The sequence below is a fragment of the Phodopus roborovskii genome, unplaced genomic scaffold (assembly GCF_943737965.1).
Source record: "Phodopus roborovskii unplaced genomic scaffold, PHOROB, whole genome shotgun sequence".
In the NCBI taxonomy this organism is placed as follows: Eukaryota; Metazoa; Chordata; class Mammalia; order Rodentia; family Cricetidae; genus Phodopus; species Phodopus roborovskii.
The window spans coordinates 97,220-119,112 of record NW_026125478.1 but is presented as its reverse complement, the minus strand read 5'-3'; the positions used below and the strand labels follow the sequence as shown (position 1 = coordinate 119,112).

Below are 21,893 nucleotides of genomic sequence, written 5' to 3'. Positions count from 1 at the left end.
GCTTTGTTCAGTCTATTGATAAATAAATTTATAAGCAAATTCGAGTTGTTCTGGACATTTGTCACAAATAATAAATGAGTTTATACTTCTTTTTAGAGTTTAGTTGTGCTTGTTACTCCTTCTCAGTCCTCCTCTTACATACCTGACCTTATGCTTACAAATTTATTACATCTAAGTGTTTACAATTTAAAATACTTTCTGTTCTAAACGAACACTTTGTCTAAGCTTTAAAGATTTTAATAATTGAAAAAATTTTCCAATTTATGCATTATTGATAATTTTTCTGAATTTATAATGTTCTTGAGTATTCTACTAAGATTAATGCTGCAGAGATAAAAATATTTATGAATGGTCTTTTCATTTAATATAAATTTAAATGAAGTCATGGCTAATGAAAATTACTTTATACTCAAAACAGTCACTAACAAGTGGAACTGGAGAGATGGCTCCATGGTTAAGAGCACTGTCTGTTCTTCCTAGATTTGATTCCTAGCACCTACATAAGTTGTTCACGGCAGTCTATAAATTCAGTTCAAGGGAATCTGATACCTTCATCTGCTGTCTGTGGAAGCTGCATTACTTAGTAAAACACTCATACATATAAAATAATATTTGAATACTTTTGCATATTTAAGTTGACTGATGTTTATTGTAAGCATAAAAGGACATATTAAAAAAACCATTAAAGTGTTCTGGAAATGCCATTAGTAATTTTTTTGTATTATTGATTTTTTTTTTATACTGAAAGGCTCTGTTTAAAGTTTACAAAACCTAGTGCCCTCTTGCTAGACTTCCAGTGTGCCTATCTTGTGCTGTGCATCAAACAGGCAGTTTCTAAACATTTGTCTGATGTGGTTTTTATCTCCTCCTGTGCTAGGCTAGTTCTTGAGTTAAAACACTGTTCATTCAAAGAACTTCAAAGATTCTCCAAACCCAAATAAAAACTGTTTTAATTCATTCAATATTTTGTTCAATATTTCCCTCTGTCTCTCTCACACACGAGATACACAAATAATTTGATGATAATTCAATGTTTTGAACAAGTTTTATTTAAAAATGTAGGAAATGCTTGGTATTTTGTAACTTCTTTGACTTGAACATATAGTTCATTATATATTCATATCATAAGTTACAGTGGCTTTCATCTTTTATTCTGTTTTAGAACCACAAAAAACAGTGACATAAAGTATTTGATTTCTCACATATTTCATTTGGAATCAGTGGCTTTATTATTAATAAATTATTAATTTTTTTTTAACATCCTTTAAGTTTAAGATTTTTATTTTGGTTGCCTAAATGTCAGAAAATCATACACCTTCAACAACATGCATAAAGTATTTACTAAACTAATGTCATCACCTTGGTTTCTAATACTGACTGACTCATGAGGCTTTAAGGCAATTTAATGTTATGAATCATGGCATGATTTAACATTAAAAGAAAACCATGTCTGTGTTCAGCATGTGTGTGTGTGTGTGTGTGTGTGGTGTGTATGTGTGTGTGTCCTTTTGTAAAAATCCAAATGAATCAATTTCTGTTTCCATTTATAGGTACAAAGAATAGATTTGGCATAAAGAATGTGTGAGGCAGGTTTTCTGGTGTGAGTTGGTAAGCACTGTGATTTTATACTTCAGACAGCTGAAGTGGCTCTAGCTAATTTGAAGAACAAATATGAAGAATGAAAAGGCAATGGTGACTGAAACAATGACAAAACTGAGGAATGAACTAAAGGCTTTGAAAGAAGATGCTGCAACCTTCTCATCCCTAAGAGCAATGTTTGCAACAAGGTAACTTTTTCTCCCTAAATTTGAGTGTTTCACATGGGAAGAACACTGTCAATATTTAGGAATGAAAGTATTTGGTTTTCATGAAGAAAATGATGAGATGCCACACTGACAAGTTTAAGATTTGACATATTTATAGAGCTCAAGGTTATTTTGACTGAATCTTGTGGAGATGGCAAAGAGAAAGGCTCTGGCAGGGACTGGCTTCTGGATTTCTCACATAATTCAATGTTTTTGTTTGTTTGTTTTGTTGTTGTTGTAGACTATTCTTTTAAGGTGTGTTACTTTTGTTTATGGTCTGGAACATTTGTTTAATGATGCCAAGATGTGTTTGATTAAATAAAATTCACCTGTGTGTGGTCAGGAGGCTGGGTCAGCAACTAGCTGACAGGAAGTGGTAAGGGAGGAGCCAGGTGGAAGAGGGTTATAAGCTCAAGGGCTTCTAGAGAAGTGGAGGAGAGTAAGTGGGGCTGCTTGTTAATCAGCCTCTTTGGATATTAAGTTCTTTGAAGGGACAGAGATTTAGATAAATTCCTGTTTTAGCTGTGAAAGAGTTGGTGCCTGAGGTAACAATTCCCTCAGGCTGCTGCTCTTGCGGCCTAACTGCTGCTAATAGTGATGGAATTGCAGTCTGATTTGGACAGACATGGTGTAAAAGACAGAAACAATTAAAAAAGAGAGGACAACATTAGAATATGTGTATTTCTGGTAACTGTGGTGGCAGGACAAAGAATGGGAAGGGGAGGCAAGGTTGATTTCTCGATGAAAGAAATCAGGATAACATTCAGAATTAAGAGAACATATATTTCCTCTTTGAGAAAGAAATTTTAAAAATTTAAAGAGTCAAATGTCAATTTGGCTCATATTTTAATTATTGCCCTTGCAGTTCATTTCACAGACATTTGTTTCTTTCAGGTATAGTAATTGCCTTAGTTTATATTTTTAAAATATTCTCAAGTTACCTAAAAATTAACCCAAAGTCCTGGAATTCCTTTTGTTTTTCACTAAGCCCCAATTTTCATCATGATCTACATAGCCCCAGAGTCATGGCATTAAAGGCTACCCCCTTGAACCTAATATATTTTAGCCATAGTTCCTGGTTTGTTTGTTTCTTTCCTGTATAACAACTCAAACTGAGTTTTAATAACTCAAACTGAGTTATTATAGTTTCAGTTTGTATAATATATTTTTGGAAAATTTTATGAGCTTATTAGCTATCTGCTAGTACATGAAGAATAACTGTTACTAACCTTTTAAAAAAGAATTTATTTATTTATATTTCATTTTATATTCCAACCATAGTTTTTCCCTCACATCCCTCCTCCTGCACCCCTTTGGTCTCCCCCTCCCCCAGCCCACCCCCTCATCCACACCTCCCAAGGAGTAAGGACTCCCCATGAAGAGTCAACAAAGTCTGACACATTAAATTGTAGCAGTACCAAGCCCCTCCCCTGCTGCATTAAGGCTAAACATTGCATCCCACCATAGAGATTGGGCTCCAAGTTAGCTCATGTACCAGAGTTAGGTCCTGGTCCTACTGCTGGGGTCCCCCTCAATAGTCCAAGCTTCAGAACTGTCTTGAGCATACTGAGGGCCTAGTTCAGTTCCATAGAGGCTTCACTGCTGTTAGTCTAGACCTCATGAGTTTTCACAAGCTTGGTTCAGCCTTCCCTATAGATTTCTCCATCATGAACTCAGCAAAACTCTAGTGTGAGATTTTTTTTTTCTCAGCCTACTTTTTCCAAATGTATGTGGTTGACTGAGTATATAACACAGAGCTTGTCTTTCTGCTTCAGTATAAATATGAAGTGGGATGAAGGTGTTCCCAGTGGCCTGCTGTACCAGAATCAAACTTAAAAATATTTCTCTTTTTGACAACTCATGACTTTATTATTTGGCTGAGAACTCATGGAAACTTTATTTTTTTTTTTTTTTTTTTTTAATTTGGGAAATCTGCCATATTGAAAACAGTGTCTGCTGTAATCTAAAATAAATCATGTAAATACAGATAAAGAAAGAAATGATCTTTTTTTTTTTCATTATCATTCTTTTGGCTACTATAGGTATAGCATATAAAAACTTTTGCAAAGGATACAGTTTTATACACTAGACATAGCAATTGCAATATACCTAAAGTAGTGGTGGATATTATGTGAAATTATATTATCACCACAAAGCAGCTTCCATAATAACTGTTTATGTTGCTAATTTAGAATGTTCCCTTATGGAACCACCAATTACTGAACATGGTCCACTGTTTTCAATTGTCTATTATTGTAGCTAGTCTTTCTTGTTAGACTTTCTTTGGACCACCAGCCCCAAAACTTACTATCAATTATAAAAGCTTGGCCTCTAAGTTAGATTTGTTTCCAACTAACTCATAACTTAACCTGCTTCTATTAATCTACATTCTACCATGTGACTTTTTACCTCTCCACCATTCTGTATGTCTGACTTCCTGTGAATCTTGCTGGAGTATGTGGCTGCATCAGATTTTTACCCTGGGTTCCTCTCTCTGCCTGGAAGTCCTGCATATTTTCCTGCGTAGCAATATTGGCCTTTCAGCTCTTTATTAAACCAATCAGGTGCCTTTGGCAGGTGGCAAAACATTGATGTATCTTCACACAGTGTAAACAAATATCCTGCAACATATTATTATAGAATATATCCATTTTATTGATAGGAAGATCAGTGCTCTAAATTCCAGTTAAATTTATTATATTAGTTCCTTTTATCTATGGGGGAATATAGCTCAGAACCCCCAGTGGATGCCTGAAACCACTAGTACCAAGCCCTATAGATTACTTTGTTTCCCTTATATGTAGCCTCCAATGAAGCTTAGATTATACTCTTAAATATAATATTGGTATATATCCATTCTAACAGTATTGCATAATGAAAGTTTGATACTACAGTGGACATCAATATTTGGGCTGAGGGTAAGACAGGAATACCTTTCTAATTAAGTTTCAGTTTATCTTCACTAGAATTGTTTCCTCACCCTTTTTTGCTTGGGTTCCAGATGTGATGAATATGTCACACAGCTGGATGAGATGCAGAGACAGTTAGCAGCTGCAGAAGATGAGAAGAAGACTCTAAACACTTTATTGCGAATGGCTATCCAGCAAAAGCTCGCCCTGACACAGCGGCTAGAGGACTTAGAGTTTGACCATGAGCAGTCCCGACGAAGCAAAGGCAAACTTGGGAAGAGCAAGATCGGCAGCCCCTAAAGTAAGTGGGGAGGCGCCAGCCACTGTGCCTACCATAGACACTTACCTCCTGCATAGTCAGGGCCCACAGATACCCACCATTCGGGTCAGCAGTGGCACTCAGAGGAAAAGGTATGCATGCAGCTATTGTCATAGTGTGGTACAGTGACAGGTTTTAGTTGACTGCAAGAATTTATGTGCATTTTGTCATGTAAGATGGAGAAAGGGAAAGAAAAGAAAAAGTGAAAGTTACTAATGGGCCTTGCTAATGCTGGTCTTTCTGCGACCCCCATCCACACATACTGATTAACCATAACTTGATTTTCAAGTGTCTGTTCATTTTTTTGCTGCTGTTTGTGCACATAAATATGTCTTTCCTTAGTCTACAACCTAAAAATGGGTATATAAAGGTGGATATTAACAGTGAAGCTCTGTGAACATGGGCTATAATTTTAAATGTCATGATTCTAGAAATGATGTCATTTTTTTCTGTTATTGGGCAAAGACATGAGTTTGTTCTCCAAGAGAAACAATTGTCCATAAGACTACAACTGATGACTAATTTCTGTATTTGATAAGATGGAATAGAATATGTATAATCCTTTTCTTAAAGGCAAGTTTTTGTGACTTTTTTATTAGTCGTGTTAATATTGCCGAGAAACCACTTTAAAAGATTTTAGTGACTTAATTTTGTAACATTTTACCAAATTCTGGTTGTTGAGTTATTTGCCCTGCTTTCAGTTAATATAGTTAAAGTTTTTTTTTTTTTTTTTTTTTTGTTTGAAGAGCTTTTCTTTAGGAATAAAAAATAATATATATATTTTCTATTTATAGTTCAAACTGTCTAACTATAATACATTTCTATTCCAGTATTCAGAGTAGTTTTCAAAAAGAGTTGTATCCTGATATGGAAACTAAAAAAAAAATGACAAAAAAATTCTTGACTTTCATATTTGAAAGATAATTAAATGCCAATATGAATAATGTTGTCACTGGTGAGGTGTTGAAAGGTAATTAAAGTAAAACTTTTTTGTTTCCTATATGTATTTTTCTTGGATCTCCTGCAAGACAATTTTCACCTTCCCTTTGTGATCAGAGCCGTCCCAGGACTTCAGGGGCTTCCTACCTACAGAATTTATTAAGAGTTCCCCCTGATCCCACCTCCACAGAATCATTTCTTCTGAAGGGTTCCCCTTCCATGAGTGAACTCATCCAAGGGCATCGGCTCAGCAAGGAAAAAAGGTTAACCGTGGCTCCACCAGGTAAACACTTTTTCCTTGGGTGCATGTGATGCAAATGACAGTTAAGTAGACAGCTCTCCTCTTACTTAGCCCACCTTGCAAGTTGAACTGTGATGACATGGGACTTTCATCACTGAAGTGAAAGGTCATTTACAGTTAGCTTCCTGTTTTCTCTTTCCACAGCTAGATACCAGGCATGTTTCTTTCCATTAGCCTAGGAGAGAGGAGGATAGGCAAAGAGAAGTGAGCAGTAGGTACAACACGGGACATGTGTGCATCCTGTCTACAGTTCTGTACTCCATGGCTGTCCCATCTTGGTTAGTTTTTGTTTTCTCTTAACATTGCCAATGTAATTTCAGCAAAAGGAGGCAAGCTTTTAAGGATAATTTAGTGACTCAGAATGTCCAAATCCTTGACAGTTCTTCCCCTTAGGATCATTCAGCTTTTCATATCAAGTTCTCACAGTGACACTTGGTTGATGGTTACCAGTGTTCCACAGCTTACTTTAACTTCATTGTTTTGTACCTTTCCACCCACTACAAAAATGTCTAAATAAAAATGTGGTTTATGCCTCATCCAGTAAATACAGACTATTCCTTGTGAAGTCCATGTATAGTTCAGAGGTAGAAAACAAGTCCATGAAACAAAATAAGCACAAGTGCAGCCTTTACCTGTCTATTGCAGGGAATATAGAATTAAAATGAAATAACGTATTGTTAGCAGTTACAAGACCAGGAATTTCACAAGATCATCTGTATTTTTGTCCTTTTGAAAGATTTTTGGGTATGTGGCAGCTCTAGGCTAGGTCAGTATTCATGACTCAGCTGTGCTGTTAGATGGAGTAGGTTCTACCCTTTTCCATAGTCCCTACCACTTCCTACTGATTGTACCTAGCTTTCTGTACTTGTTCCTGCATCTTCTTTCTTTCACCGAGCCTCTGAGAGTGCCACCTTTGCCCAGTTTAATTTTTTAAAACATTTTAAACTTCAAATTTGTCTTAATTCCTTTTTTGGGAACCCCAGCCTTTGGATCTCTATTTTCTTATCTGTCATATGCTATCAGCATACTGTTTGGAATTAAAATATATGTTAGAAGAGGCTGCAGACATGGTTTAGTGGTAAGAGCACTTGCTAGTCTTGCAGAGGACCTGGGTTCATTTCCCAGTACACACATAGTTGTTGGTTTTTAACCATCTGTAACTCGAGATTCATGGGATCAGACATGCTCTTCTGACCGTCATGAACACCAAGCATGCACATGGTTCATATACATATATGAAGGCAAATCATACATAAAAATAAAATGAATGAATTTAATACAAAATTTTAAAAAAAAGTGATCTTATAATGTACACCACATGTTTACTGTTCTAAAAAGTTTTTGAGGAAACTAGTAATACTAATAATTTAAAATGGCGTAATAGCTAGAATTCATGCATTCATGCATAAACACATATATACATGTACACACCTATGTATATATACATATTATACACACATATGTACATATATGCACAAACACATATTCTCAAGTATTTATACACACACATAAGTAATTAATCTCCTGGGTATTTCCCATTTCCTATTGTTTTATACCCTTTAAGAAAGTAAAAAAGAAAAGAAAAGAAAGCACCTGAAGTATTCTGTGAGCCACTAAAGAGGTGATGACTTATCAGGGTACCCATTGTAGGTAAAACTCATTAAATATGTCTAGCTTTTAAAATGGATTTAGTTGTACTGCCTTCTTAGAAAATAACTTGTATAATTCATAAGTAACTCTTTTGTATTTAAATATAAGGTAACATTAATAAGATTAAAAGTTAATGAATATTATCAGTTACTATTTTCATTACTTTATGTCTGTTTGGTCCTTATCTCCATGAATATGTATTTATATCATTATCATTACATTATAGAAGCTATTGATATCATAAACTTTTTCATGTTGCTAGGTTTACTTTTAAGATTGTTGTATCTTTCAACATTTATTGTTATTATTCTAAAATTATGTGTATATATGTGTGGGCACATGGGTATAGGTGCCCTTGGAGGTCAGAAGAGGGCAGTGGATCCCCTGGAGCTGGAGTTTCTGATGGTTGTGAGTCTCCCAATGAGGATGCTGGGAACTGAGCTTAGGTACTTCAAAAGAGCAGTATGAACTCTTAACTGCTGAGCCATCTCTCCATTCCTTTGTATTTTATTTTTATTTCATATGCTATCATCACATCAATCATTCTTTCCATTCTTATCCATTATTTTGTATATAAGTAGGAAGCTACTTGGCATAGCTTCATGTTTTCAACTTTTCATCTTTTTGTTCTTGGGCTCAGAAAATGATGGGTTAAGAGTTTACTGTCTTTAATGGTTTTTGGTCTATTTTGGTGTTGCTTTAGAACAGTTGTATTATTATACTAACTTCTCTATGAAACTTTTCACACATTCTAAATATTTCTGATTCTTTACATACTCTATAATATCTTCATCTTTAAGATAATTAGCATACTTGGGTGAGCGTACCATTACATTGTCTTAAATTTTTTAGTTTGAAAAACTAGAAAAAAAATCATTAGATATGAGTAATATGTATATGCAAAATCAAAACTATAACTACTATGGAATTCAGAATCAATAGGTCTAAAAGTTGCTTTCATAAAACCTAGAATGTTGATCAACTTTGTATATCTAGGCATTTATTTGTAGTTAAAATAATAATAGAGGAAAAAAAGTAAAATGTTATAACCCAAGAAATAATTTGTATTACATATTATAAAACCAATTATCTTATTTGTTTATTTATTAATAATTCCTATTTATGTGTGTTTCACCTACATATGTTTCTGTGTACTAACTACATGCATACCTAATATAGACTTTGGAGCTAGAAAAGAGGGCCAGATTCCCTGTCACTAGAGTTATAGATAATTATGAGCTGCCATGTGGATGCAGAGGATTAAAACTTAATCCTATGTTATATCAGCCATCTACGTATCCCCCAAATCAGCCAGTTTAAGCCTTGATAAAATTCTTATTAAATAAATATTTTTTAAAGGATTCTAGTAGTGGAACTACTATAGAAATCAACTAATCATACACCAAGAATATTTTCTAAAAATATCTACTTTTTTGACAATATATATTAACTTTATTAACATGAAATATTGAGACATATTTATTTAGTTTTTATTCATAGTTTTAATATAAATTATTGGCTACTTTAAAAAATTTCTGAGATAACAATATATATTAATTATTCTTAAGGGATAGTTCCTTATTTTAGAATTTTTTGATAATTACTTTGTAAAATACATATATAACATTTTATTTTAATAAACAAATAAGGACATTTATTTTTCCATTGCTGGTTCTTCATGTAATTATATTAATAAAAGTGAAATTAATCTTTTTTATCCTTAGGTTGAGAAATTGATAGATATATCTCACTTAAAAATTTATGATAGAGAACATGAAATGTTTTTGCCTTCTATAATAAAGAAATAAAAACACACTTAAGTAGGTTCATTTTATGAGATTGTCAGCATACCATCCCACCCTCTTTTTTATTATTAATTAATTTTTCCAGCCCATCACAGTTTCCTCTCCCTTTTTCCTCTTCTCCAAGTCCCTCCTCTAACCTCTCCTCTTCCCCCACCCACAATTTACTTCTCCTCCTTTCTATTCAGAAAATGGCAGGCTTCCCATGTATATCAGCCAGTTAGGGAATATCACTGTGCTTTAAGATGAGGCACCTTTTTTCCTATTAAGGCTGGACAAGGCAATCCAGTAGGAGAAAGAATTCCAAAAGCAGGTAATAGTAAGAGTCAGGCCCTGCTCCCCACTGTTAGGGGTCCCACAAGAAGACCAAAGTGCACAACTGTAACATATGTGCAGAGGGCCTAGTTCAGCCCCATGCAAGCTTTCTGGTTGACAGTTCGGTCTCTGTGAGTCCCCTATGAGCCCATTAATTGATTCACTAGGTGTTCTTGTGGGGTTCTTGGTCCCTCTAACTCTCACAATTCTTCCTTCCCTCTTCCATAGGATTCCCTGAGGTACACCTAATGTTTGGTTGTGGGTCTCTTCATCTGTTTCCATCAGTTTCAGGGGGAAACCTCTCTGATGACTATTGTGCTAGGCACCCATCTGAGTATAGCAGAATATCACTTATCACTAGAAATCATTTCATTGACTTTTTTTTTTTTTTTTTGCCGGTCCTGTTTGATTCTATTCTAGGTCTCTGGACTGTCCAGCTTCTGGGTCCTGGCCCCCCAGACAGTGTCAGGGTGGTCTCAAGGTGGATCAGTCATTGGTTGTCCACTCCCTTAATTTCTGTGCCACCTTTACCATAGCATATCTTGTAGACAGGGCAAATTGTAGGTCAAAGGTTAAGTGACTGGGTTGGGGTCCCAATTCCTACACTGGAAGTCTTGCCTGGTTACAGGAGATGGCCGGTTCAGGCTCCATATCCTTCACTGCTAGAAGTCTTACCTAGGGTCACCCTCATAAACTCTGAGGCGTTTCCATTGTCCTAGGTTTATAGCTCATCCCAGAGATTCCCCAGATTCTATTGTCTTTCCCGGTACTCCATCCTCCCCTCAACAGATCCCTCCTGTTCCTATGCCCACCCCTGCATCCACCTGTGATGTCTTTTCTGTTTACCCTTCACAGTGGGATTCATGTGTCCCCCTCTTGAGCCCTCCTTGTTATTTAGCTTCTTTGGATCTTTGGATTGTAGCATGATTATCCTTTCCTTTAGGTAACATCCACCCATCAGTGAGTACATACCATGTGTGTCTTTCTGGGCCTGGGTTACCTCACTCAGGATATTTTCTAGGTCCATTCATTTGCTGGCAAATTTCATGTCATTGTTTTTAACAGCTGACATTGTGTAAATGTACCACACTTTCTTTATCCATTCTTCAGTTGATGGACATCTACGTTGTTTCCAATTTCTGGCTACTATTAATAAAGCTGCGGTTAACATAATTGAACAGAGGTCCTGATGGTGTGGTAGAGTATGCTGTGGGTATATGCTCAGGAGTATTATATCTGGGCCTTGAGGTAGGTTGATTCCCTATTTTCTGAGGAATGGCCTTATAGATTTCCAAAGTGGCTGTACAAATTTGTACTCCCACCAGCAATAGAAGAGTGTTCCCTTCTTTCACATCCTCACCACTTGTGCTTTTGATCTTAGCCATTCTGACAGGTATAAGATGGAATCTTAGAGTCATTTCGATTTGCATTTACCTGATGGCTGAGGATATTGAACATTTCTTTTAAGTGCTTCTTGGCTGCTTGAGATGCCTTGGATTATTTGATTTATTGATGTCTATTTCCTTGAGTTCTTTATATATTTTGGAAATCGGTCCTCTCTCAAATGTGGTATTGATGAACATGTTTTCCCATTCTGTAGGCAGCTGTTTTGTTCTTCTGTCGGTGTCCTTTGTCTTACAGAAGATTTTCAGTTTCATGAGGTCCCTTTCATTACTTGTTGATCTTAGTGCCTGCACCACTGGAGTTCTATTCAGGAAGTTTTCTCCTGTGCCAATGTGTTCAAGGTTATTCCCTACTTCCCCACTTTCTCTTCCCTCAGGTTCAGTGTATCTGGTTTTATGGTGAGATCTTTGACCCACTTGGACTTTAGTTTTGGGTCCCATCCTTTTGAGAGGAATCGCCCCCCCCCTACATACCCCAAAGTTTTGGGGAAGAACTCTGGCCTTGCCTGTGATTCTGGTTCAGCCTTTACTGAATCAGCCCCTGAAATCTCATAGCTTCTCATAGTGGCAGCTGACTTTCTGTTCTTTTTTTTTTTTTTTTTAATTATTTTAATTTTATGTGTATAGCTGTTTTGCTTGCATGTATGTAAGTGCACCATTTGTATGCAGTGCCTGAGGCCAGAATAGGGTATCAGATCCTCTGAAATAGGAGTTACAGACTATTGTGAGATGTCATATGATTGCTGGGAAACAGCCCCAGATACTTTTGCAAGAGCAGCAACTAGTATTGACTGCTGATCCCTTCTTTCCAGCCCCTTAACTTCTTGTTCTTGGTGTTATGGCTCTCCTGGCACACACTGTCATGTGCCCCCAAGCCCCACCCCATCCTCTGTTACCAGCTAAGCTGAGAAGTGGTTTCAATTTAGATGAGATTGAATCAAAATGGATTGTGTTGTGAAAGAATTTATAATCAGACATCAGGTGTAGCTATCCATAAATTACCAGTTATTTCTATTAGTGTCTGAGAGAATCCCCAAGAGCATTTTTATTTCAACATGTTGGAGTGGCAAATGGTGACCCCCAAAGAAGATCACAAGCTCCTTTTAAGTGGAGCTAGGGGAATTCCAGGGAGGAGGGATTACTCTGGGGCTTATTGGTGGAGGAAAGATTTGTCTGGGGGCTGATTTATGGGAGTCCCTAGTGGTTAGAGACTTTACAGTGGCAGGGCAGGAAAACTATCTTTAGCTAGCAGAAGGCTGGAGGGCGCCTGCTGAGCCAGCAAAGGGGCTATGGGGTACCTGCTGAGCAAGCAGAAGGCTGTGAGGTGCCTGCTGATTGTTTGCTCCCAAGTTGTGGCTTCCTGAGAACTGCTTGCTCAGCTGTCCCATTCCGGTGAAATGGAAACTCAGGCCTGGTCTCTGTCAGGGCTACTAAGGGAGCCTGTCTGGTCTGCCCACCCCCCAGCCCTCTCAATTTCATATTGATGCATTAACTACTAATTAGGCATGAATAGTAATAATAGTAACTATCTTACAATTTAATTGTTGGATAAAACGAGCCTGCCAGAATATATGAAGAATTAACGCATTTCACAAGTAAGAGATATTTTGCATTAAGTACCTGATTTTGCATTACTTTTACAAAACGAATAACAAATTTCAAACTTAAAAAGCAATTTTCACTGCACTCTTGAATAATTCCTAAACAGTTTTGTACTTATACCATGTCTTCCATAGAAGACTTTTTTCCTTAGTTTGTTTGCTTTTTTTACAATAGACATGTAGCCACTGCTTTAGATCTGTAGTCAACATATGCACATTTTACAGTGAAAAAATGCCTTTTACATTTCATTATATTCAAACAGCTAGCCCATTTTTCTGTTATGTTACAAACCTTTATATTATTAAACCCGTGCCAAAACCATATATCTTTTATTAGTCATTTGTTCACTCATTCTTCAAAATGTAACAAAATTATTTGGTATGTATCAGGCGTTTTTCTTGACTTTTGATATATGGTAGCATTTAAAACAGTCACCACAGTTGTTCTTCATGAAAATCAAATATGGTAAGAGGGACAGGCAGGCAAACAAATACTAATGATATTAACAGATATTCTTGTGATAAAAAAGAAAATTAGAAACATTAGGGATATTTTCTCACAAGAGACACTACATGGCTATATACAGCATCTAGACTTTAATAAGGAGAGACTAGGAAGCAGTAGCAAGAAGGAAAGAATGCAGATGTGGGCAGTGAGAAAATGGGGGTGCAGATGTAGATATCAAGAAGTTGTAGGTCCAGATGTGGGCAGTGAGAAGGTAGGTGTCCAGGTGTGGGTAATGAGACAGTAGGCGGCGAGTAGCCATGAGTGCGGGAGGATCAGTGAGAATGGAAAGGGGACCAATAGTGATCAACTGTACAAAGCCCTGAGCATTTGGAACCTCGGAGTTTAAATCCTGGAAAAAGACTGGTAGTGAACAGAAAACAGAGGTTCTGATGGGTACAAACAGACTATATGCCTTGGCTTCAGCTGATAGACGTATTTTTATTTTTTTAGTATTTTTTAACCTTTAGTTTTATTTCATAAGTGCAGGTGTTCTGCCTGCATATATAACTGAAATTATGTGCACGGCAGAGAGGCCAGAGGCTTTGCCTTCCCTAGGGCAAAGTTACAGATAATTGTGAGTGATCTTGTGTGTGTTGGAAATTGAGCCTGGGTCCCCTGGAAGAGCAACCAGTTCTCTTAGCCACTGAGCCATCTCTCCAGTACCACAGCTAACAGTTTTAAAAATAGGATTGGGTACTTGTTATATAAAGCAATCAGGATGTCATCTAGGTGACAAACAGGTTGGTTGAATGTGTGAGAAACAAGTTAGGTCACAAATGAAATATGAGGTCAAGGTGTTAGAGATATATAAAAGTGAAATTTAGCCAGTCCTTTGTGCATACAGCCTGTTTTTATTGCCTCTGCCCTTCATCCTTTTTATTTTGCTTGTGGAAAGACCTTGGTGAACATTACATAAAGCTATTTCCTCCACTAACAGTCTCAGCAGTTTGTTCTTCGTACATTTTTTATAGAGCCTTTCCTATTGGTATGTATTATTATTTCCTATTTATGTCTATTCCTCTTCTCATATCACAGTCTGAATTTCCTTGACATAGTGGGAACAATATTCTATTTAAATTTGTGGTCTTTCCCTCATCTTCTTTCTGGAGGAGAGAACTCTGGGCCTGTAAAATACATACTCTACAACTGAAACTTGTGATTTTTTAGGTTGTGTTTTCCTTTGGCTTGCACAGAGTTCTTGTAGGTGGTGGCTTAGGCATCACATGCCTATGGTTTGGCATCTGCCAACAAAAGTTAATTCAACATACTAATTCACTCATGCTATAGCACAGTTGTAGAACACTTGCCTAGAATTCTCAAGGCTTCAGATTTTATCTCCACAAAATTACCAGCAATGTTTGTAAAAGCATATTTTTTTCCATCTTGTCCCAACATAGTACACAATTAAATATTATTTCAGATTTTAAATTGTAGTGAATCATCATGAATGGTGCACATGATATTTTCTTCCACTTTGAGGACTAATGATGAGAAAATTTTGTTGTAGGAAAGTATAATACTTTCAAATGTCTCTTTAGTATTTCTTTGAGAATTTTGCTTCTACAGGAAATTTTTTAGCATAGAATGATCTTGAACTGGAATATACAATATTAAATAAGATTACTGTCTGACAGATTCTATTTCTCATTCTAATGGCAGACAACTAATTGAATACTGACAAAATACAGTAATTTGTTTTTTATAGGTATTTCTATATTTTTCATATTTAGATGAATATCTGATATCCTGAACTTTAGCCCACTGATTTTAACAATTCACTTCATAAGAATATTTTCAAACTTTGGGGCTGGGGAAATGGCTCAGTGAGCAAAGTGCTTGCAGTATAAGAATGAGGACCTGAGTTGGGATTCTGCAGAGCACATGTAAAAAGCAGGCATCGTAATGCACATCTGTATCCTCAGTGTTATGGGGAAGGGCAGAGACAGGTGGATCCTGAGGACTGGCTTCCAGACAGCCTAGCAAAAATGGAGAGCTCCAGATTCAATGAGAGAACATATATCCACCTCTCTTCCCCCTTAAATGTGAAACATGATTGATGAAGACATACACCTAACATAACTCCTGCACGTACCCGTATATTTACAAGTGTACCCATGCACATATATGAATACCACACACACACAATAAATAAAGAATATTTTTGAAATCTAAGATTTCTATACCTTTATTTTCTCATAAAGGGTGTAAGCTAGGTGTATCATATGATTCAGTTTTACATCATATATATGAGAATAAACATTATGAAGTCTTTTCTGATATCATCACTGGACAGAACCAGTAGCTTTGTCATTTGTGCCCGTTGCAGCCTGATTTCTCTTCTTTGCTCATTGTGGGTCCTAATCTCTTTGGTCTTTGAATCTCAGGATTACACAGGCACCAGAAATACCTGAAGTACCTGAAACTCAGGATTACACATGTACCCTGAGTCACTCAGTAGGTACCCACTGTGTTGAATAACATGGGGATTAATTGTGTACATTATCTCAAGATAATCAGTTTATTATTTATTACTGTTTGTTAGCTATACATATAGTTCTCCTGGTATATAATATACTGTATTTCAGATGTATTGAACTATAGATGATTAATTAAGTTATTTGTCAATTTTCCAATTTAATTTCTTTATATAGGAAGTAGTTCGCTGCCATAAATGTACCCACCCAACTTTTGTGTCTTTCTAGAAGCATTCTATATATATGCAAGCAATTACATATAAATATCTACATATGTAAATACAAATGTGTATTTATATATGTGCTATTAACTGCATTGGTGCAGCCATAAACGTGGCTATTCATACTGTTTTCATATTATATCTCCTTTCATATCAACTCATCTTTTTGTTTATTTTTAACCATAGAAAAATAGCAAAGGGAAGAAAAATCTTGAAGAAAGCTTTAAATATTTCCCTGTGTAATTAATACTGGAATATTTCTTCCAAAATGACAAAAATTATAGCTGTCAGACTGTGTAACCTTTAGAGAAGAGCTATCAATATTAGCACCACATATACTTTTAAATTCTGTAGTAGGCACATTAGAAAAAAAAAGTAATTCATCTTCACTTTAACAGTTTCTTTTATTTTCCATAATAGTATCTCAATAGGAGATTTCACTGTTTTTGTTTCTTAGTCTTTGACATTTAGTGACTTCTATGTGCTTACAGCATATCCTGGTTTGAGCCAGCCATGTACCAACTCTCTAGTATTGTTTTGTACAATTTGTGACTTTGTTTCCAATAGTTTTGATTAATAGAACTTCTGAATGTATATGTAACTTTTGTTTTTCAGTGTGTTTTCCTGGCTTGCTTAGAACTTACTATGTATACCAGGCTAGCTTCAAACCCATAGACATCCAGCAGGCCTATGCCTCTGGATACACCTCTTGGAAACACCAAGATTGGCTAATTGTAGCAATGAATATCTATCTGGTGTGTGTGTGTGTGTGTGTGTGTGTGTGTGTGTGTGTGTGTGGTTTTTTCAAGACATGGTTTCTCTGTGTAACAGCTCTGGCTGTCAGATTGGCTAATTGTAGCAATGAATATCTATCTGGTGTGTGTGTGTGTGTGTGTGTGTGTGTGTGGTTTTTCAAGACATGGTTTCTCTGTGTAACAGCTCTGGCTGTCCAGGAACTCACTTTGTAGACTAGGCTGGCCTCAAACTCACAGAGATCTGCCTGTCTCTCCCTCTGAGTGCTGGGATTAAAGGTGTGCATCATCACTGCCTGGCTTAATATCTGATTTTTAAAATAAGAATTAAGATAGTATATAATTTTTCTTTAAATTTGAACTATTGAATCAGTTATTTGCTGCTACATATTGATTCATTGTTTTTCCCTAGTTTTTAGTAATGCTCTGCTATGTGCATTAAATGTTTGCATATTCTTTTCTACCTTTTTTGTTACTGAATCTCATGCACATTATAGGAACTTAATTCCTGATGTTTACATAAATGATAAAAATATGTATTCCCTAATGATTTTTAGAATATTAAAATAGATTTTTAAAAATTGTTATAATCAAATTGTTATAATCAAATTGTGGAAAGGCTGTATTTCCTATTTTAGGCAGGGATCCACTTGAAAACGTTCAAAGTACACTATATATAAACGGAAAGTATACCAAGTTCTTTCAAGGTGAGTTCTTAGTGTGTTCCTTCTTTCCAGAATGAAAGAAAAGTTAGGTACAATACTGAGTAAACCATTCTTTACCAGAAAGTGGATCCAGTTAACAAATGATGCAATGATGGAACATCTGATGACCAAAGTTCTATCGCTGTTGATATTTTATTTTATTTATTTTGGTTACTACTACTTGTGTAATATATCCCTGTCCAGAGCTTGCACTTTCTTAAATATTCCATATTCAGGACATGAGCTTTATAATTGAAATGAGCTATGATAGAAGGATGTAATTCCTTAGTTATTGGAGAGACTGATATGATAATTAACTCCATATCAAGATTCTATGCTATTTAGTTTTACCATACAATTTAAAACTTAATGTTTACAATTTAAAATTGTACTAAAATTTCACCAAACCATGAGAATTCTAAACTTTCCTTATTTAAATAATTAAAGAAAAAAGTAAAAGTTATTCACTAATAATAAAATAATTTTATTAAATATTCTTAATTGCTTCATGATTAGAGAGCAAATGAGTGATTAGGGTGTACTTATGTTCACCAAAGTCTACCCACATGATACTAAAAATCAAGGCCTCTGGAATGAGACTATGTCTAGATGGACAATATCTAGGAGAACAGATATCCTGTGACACATATAAGGTTCAGAAAATCTCAGGCAATAACTCTTTTCTCCACTTTCTGATGCATTGAAAAAGAAAAAAAAAACTATCAACCAGTCCCAAAGAGATACTTCTAGAGTTTGTTCCAGGTCACAGATTCTGTTTTAAATTTACCAAAGTGACCTCCTCCATCTAATAATAATAAACTAGCCCAAATACAGTTTGAAACTATTAAACATTTTATACAACTGCCTTTTTTCTGTTTGTGCTCACCAGCTGTAAGTCCGAGAACAGTCTTTGTCCTAAACTGCTCTTGACCTTTAGTTTTTATGGTATCTTTTGTGCTGGTGTGGGGCGTTGACATTACAAAGGCTTGTCCTTGTTATTGTTTTTATTCCAAATGACTGAAAGCAAAGAAGAGTTCTGGTAACCAGCTGTACCATTCCCTACTATATTTCATAGGGAAACAGCCATCATATCTTCCGTGCTATTATATTAGTAGTATACTATTCAATTTAGTCTGATGGTACTTGTCCTTTGTAGTCTGCTGTCTGTTCTTACGTCATGTTGTAACACTTTTTATTGAAACAAATCTTTAGGCTATATGCCTTTAACTGAGATTTTTCTATCATGTACCTTACAAAGAGTCCTTTTCTATCTGAGAAAACATTAAGAGAAAGCCATAGTTGGTACCAAAGGAAGTCAGTCTCTAGGGTAACTGAATGTTCCCCTGTCTGTCTAGGCCCATATACATGAAAGAGATTCTCTATCAGTGTTGAGGTTATTATTATGTGACTTTATGTTATTTTCTCCACTATTGGATCTTTATAATTAAAAAAACTATATATTTTTTTTATTTTCTTTCCCCTCTCCTCTTTTCTTTAGGGTCTTACATAGCCCAGGCTGACCTCAAAATCACTATAAATCACAAGAAGGATGATCTTGAACTTCTGATCCTCCTGCCTCCACCTCCTTAATTATGGAATTACTGCTGTATGCAACCAGGCCTCATTTATGCTGTGCGAGGGATCAGATTCAAGACTTTGTGCATATTAGACAAGTTTTCTGCCAATTAAGCTCATCGTGTTTCTAAAAATATATGTAAAATACTTCAATATTTTAGTACTTTATAGCATGGTTCCCAAGAAAATGTATATTTTTAACAGAAAAGGGAAAACATCCATTTCCTAGTATATAAAACAAACTCCTTTATTTTTTTTTTTTTCTTTGAAAGTTTAAGATGTAGGCCAGGCATGGTGATGTGTGTCTGTAACTACAGCACTTGGGAAAACGGGGGGAGGATTCAAGTTCAAGGCCAACCTGGACTACATAGTACGTTAGAATGAAGCCTAGGTTATAGCAAGTTTCTGTTTCAAAAAACTAGCTTATTATGAACTGGATACCCAGGCCAAAAAAAAAAAAAAAAAAAAAAGCAGTTCTCCTGTATTCACTAGGAATTCGTTCAGTGTATTAGATTTTTATTTTTCTCAAGACATTTATTTAAAAATGTAACTACATTTAAAATACTATGCCAAGGTTACAATCTAGTTAATTAATGCTTTTTAGTGTTCATCAACACAGCATGCACCCAGAGTCTTCTGAACCATTGTAGTGAGTAATGGACCTTTCTATATACTAATTCTAGATTTACGGTCCCTTCTGAGTTCAGAATGAGTTTGGTAGAGGCTACAGGAACAGTCTTAGCTCTTGTATGAACATGGTGCAAATTGTGTTCTGACTACTTTCTGTTCTTTGATTTTCAATAATACAGTGAAAATATGGCTATATAACATTTTTAGCTAGAATACTTAAAGTAACCTAGGATTTCAACTTGTATAGCTAATCAACTAGAAAAGATTCATAGTGTACTATAGTTAATAGTAATTATAGAACTTTGTAGCACCCCTGCAACACTGTGGGATTCCTCTGGCATAGGTATATGCTTCTCTTCCACACACTTTAATCATCTATTGATCTTGTTTAGATTTTTGTGGTTTAATGTGTTATGTCTAAAATGTATAAGATGAAAGGAAAAGTACACTTCAACTGATAGATTTTATTCCTTTCTTTGGTGGCTTTAAAAGGTTTAAAATTAGTCTTGGGAAATTGCTCTGTTGGTAAAGTATCTGTTATGCAAGCATGGGGATCTGAATTTTGACCTCTGGAGCAGGGCATGTGCATATATACCTTTGATTTCAGCCTCAGGATGGGAGAAGGGTAGAGACAGGTAGCTTAACCCTTGGCACTAATTGTGCAGCCAGCCTAGCCAAATCCTAAGCTTCAGGTCCTGTGAGGGAAACTACCCCCTCCCACCGTACAAACACACAAAGTCATAAAGATGGGATATAATCAAGTCATTGTCCTTTTTTTTTTTTTTAGCTAAAAATAATGTCAGTGATACACAGATTTTTAATGTAATGATCTTGTGAAAAGTGACCATAAATGTCAAGTTTGTCTTGGCTTTAGTTGTTACTGGAGTCCAGAAATTTTCCTGTTCATTTTTGAATTTATGCCATTTCAGTAATCCAGTTCATAAATCAGAACCCCTTGCCATGGGTTGCTTCTGGAGTTGTTCCCATGTAATCACATCACTTAGCAAGTATCTTTTAAAATGGGCTAGATTCTCTGTTACTCAAACAGTAATTAAACATTTTCATTTAAATATTAATGGAAAATATGTACAAAATATATTTTGTAGGATAGTGAACAAGAAAATGACTGCCATTTTAACTGAATTCATTTTTAGTGTTTAAAATCGAAGAGATTGTGTTAGCTTTTTTAGTTGAAAGGGGCTTTTTTCATTCTAAGGACTTGTTTGCTCTCTATTGCCCATCGTTTTTCTATTTTTAAAGTTTAAACTGATCCCTGGTGTTTAATCTCATTTAAGATTATGTCTTACTAGTAATACATTCAGTCCCTGGCCAGGTTGGTCATGAGGATTGAAACTAGATCTAAAGAATAGGGACAGGTACCATTTTCTTATAGTCCTGTGTTCCTCAGGCTGTTGGTGTAGGTATCCAATAAGTACACTGTTTAGTCCATCTTATATACCTGTTTCTGGCTGTTTGAGCAGTCTGTTCTTTATCTCCATTCATAGGGTTCTTTGAGAAAAAGTATAGTCCTTTACCCTGGGTAGGTATTAATGAAATAAGCCATACACAATGACATTAGAATCAGTTAAACATAATTTTTTTCTCTTTTTATGCACTACTTGACATCAAAAGCAAAAAGAGGTAAGTTGGTCATAAACATGTAGGTGAACAGTAATTCCCTTAATAGATTTATTCCTGACTATCTTTGCCTGACTTAAATTTCCACAAATCAATACTTTTACACCAAGAAGCTTATCATTGTAAATCTTTTTAAAAATACATAAGTATAAAATCTATTTAAGCATATTGCTGTTCCTATAAATTTTGATTTAGTTTAAGTTTAAGTCTTAGGACATTTGGAAACATTTCCTTTAGTTTGAATTATTGTTTGCCTGATAATGTGTATTACACATTATAATAATCCCTTTCTTAATATAAGACAAAGAAAAACAGAACAAAAGAACATCACAACAAACCAAACCAAG

General features: G+C 35.6%; 1 protein-coding gene across 2 annotated transcripts in view; it reads left to right on the top strand.

Moving 5' to 3' along the window:
- Positions 1-1,677: 1,677 nt before the first annotated feature.
- Positions 1,678-21,893, top strand: part of LOC127215568 (protein bicaudal D homolog 1-like) — a 35,839-nt gene continuing 15,623 nt past the window's right edge. Inside the window, exons 1-3 of one of the 2 annotated variants that reach the window (XM_051175973.1) lie at positions 1,678-1,787; positions 4,807-5,125; positions 6,062-6,255. In XM_051175973.1, coding sequence (XP_051031930.1) covers positions 4,956-5,125; positions 6,062-6,255 — 364 coding nt within the window. In that variant the 5' untranslated portion in view covers positions 1,678-1,787; positions 4,807-4,955. The remainder of the gene's footprint in view (positions 1,788-4,806; positions 5,126-6,061; positions 6,256-21,893) is intronic. The other variant, XR_007833972.1, reaches the window with a different exon arrangement.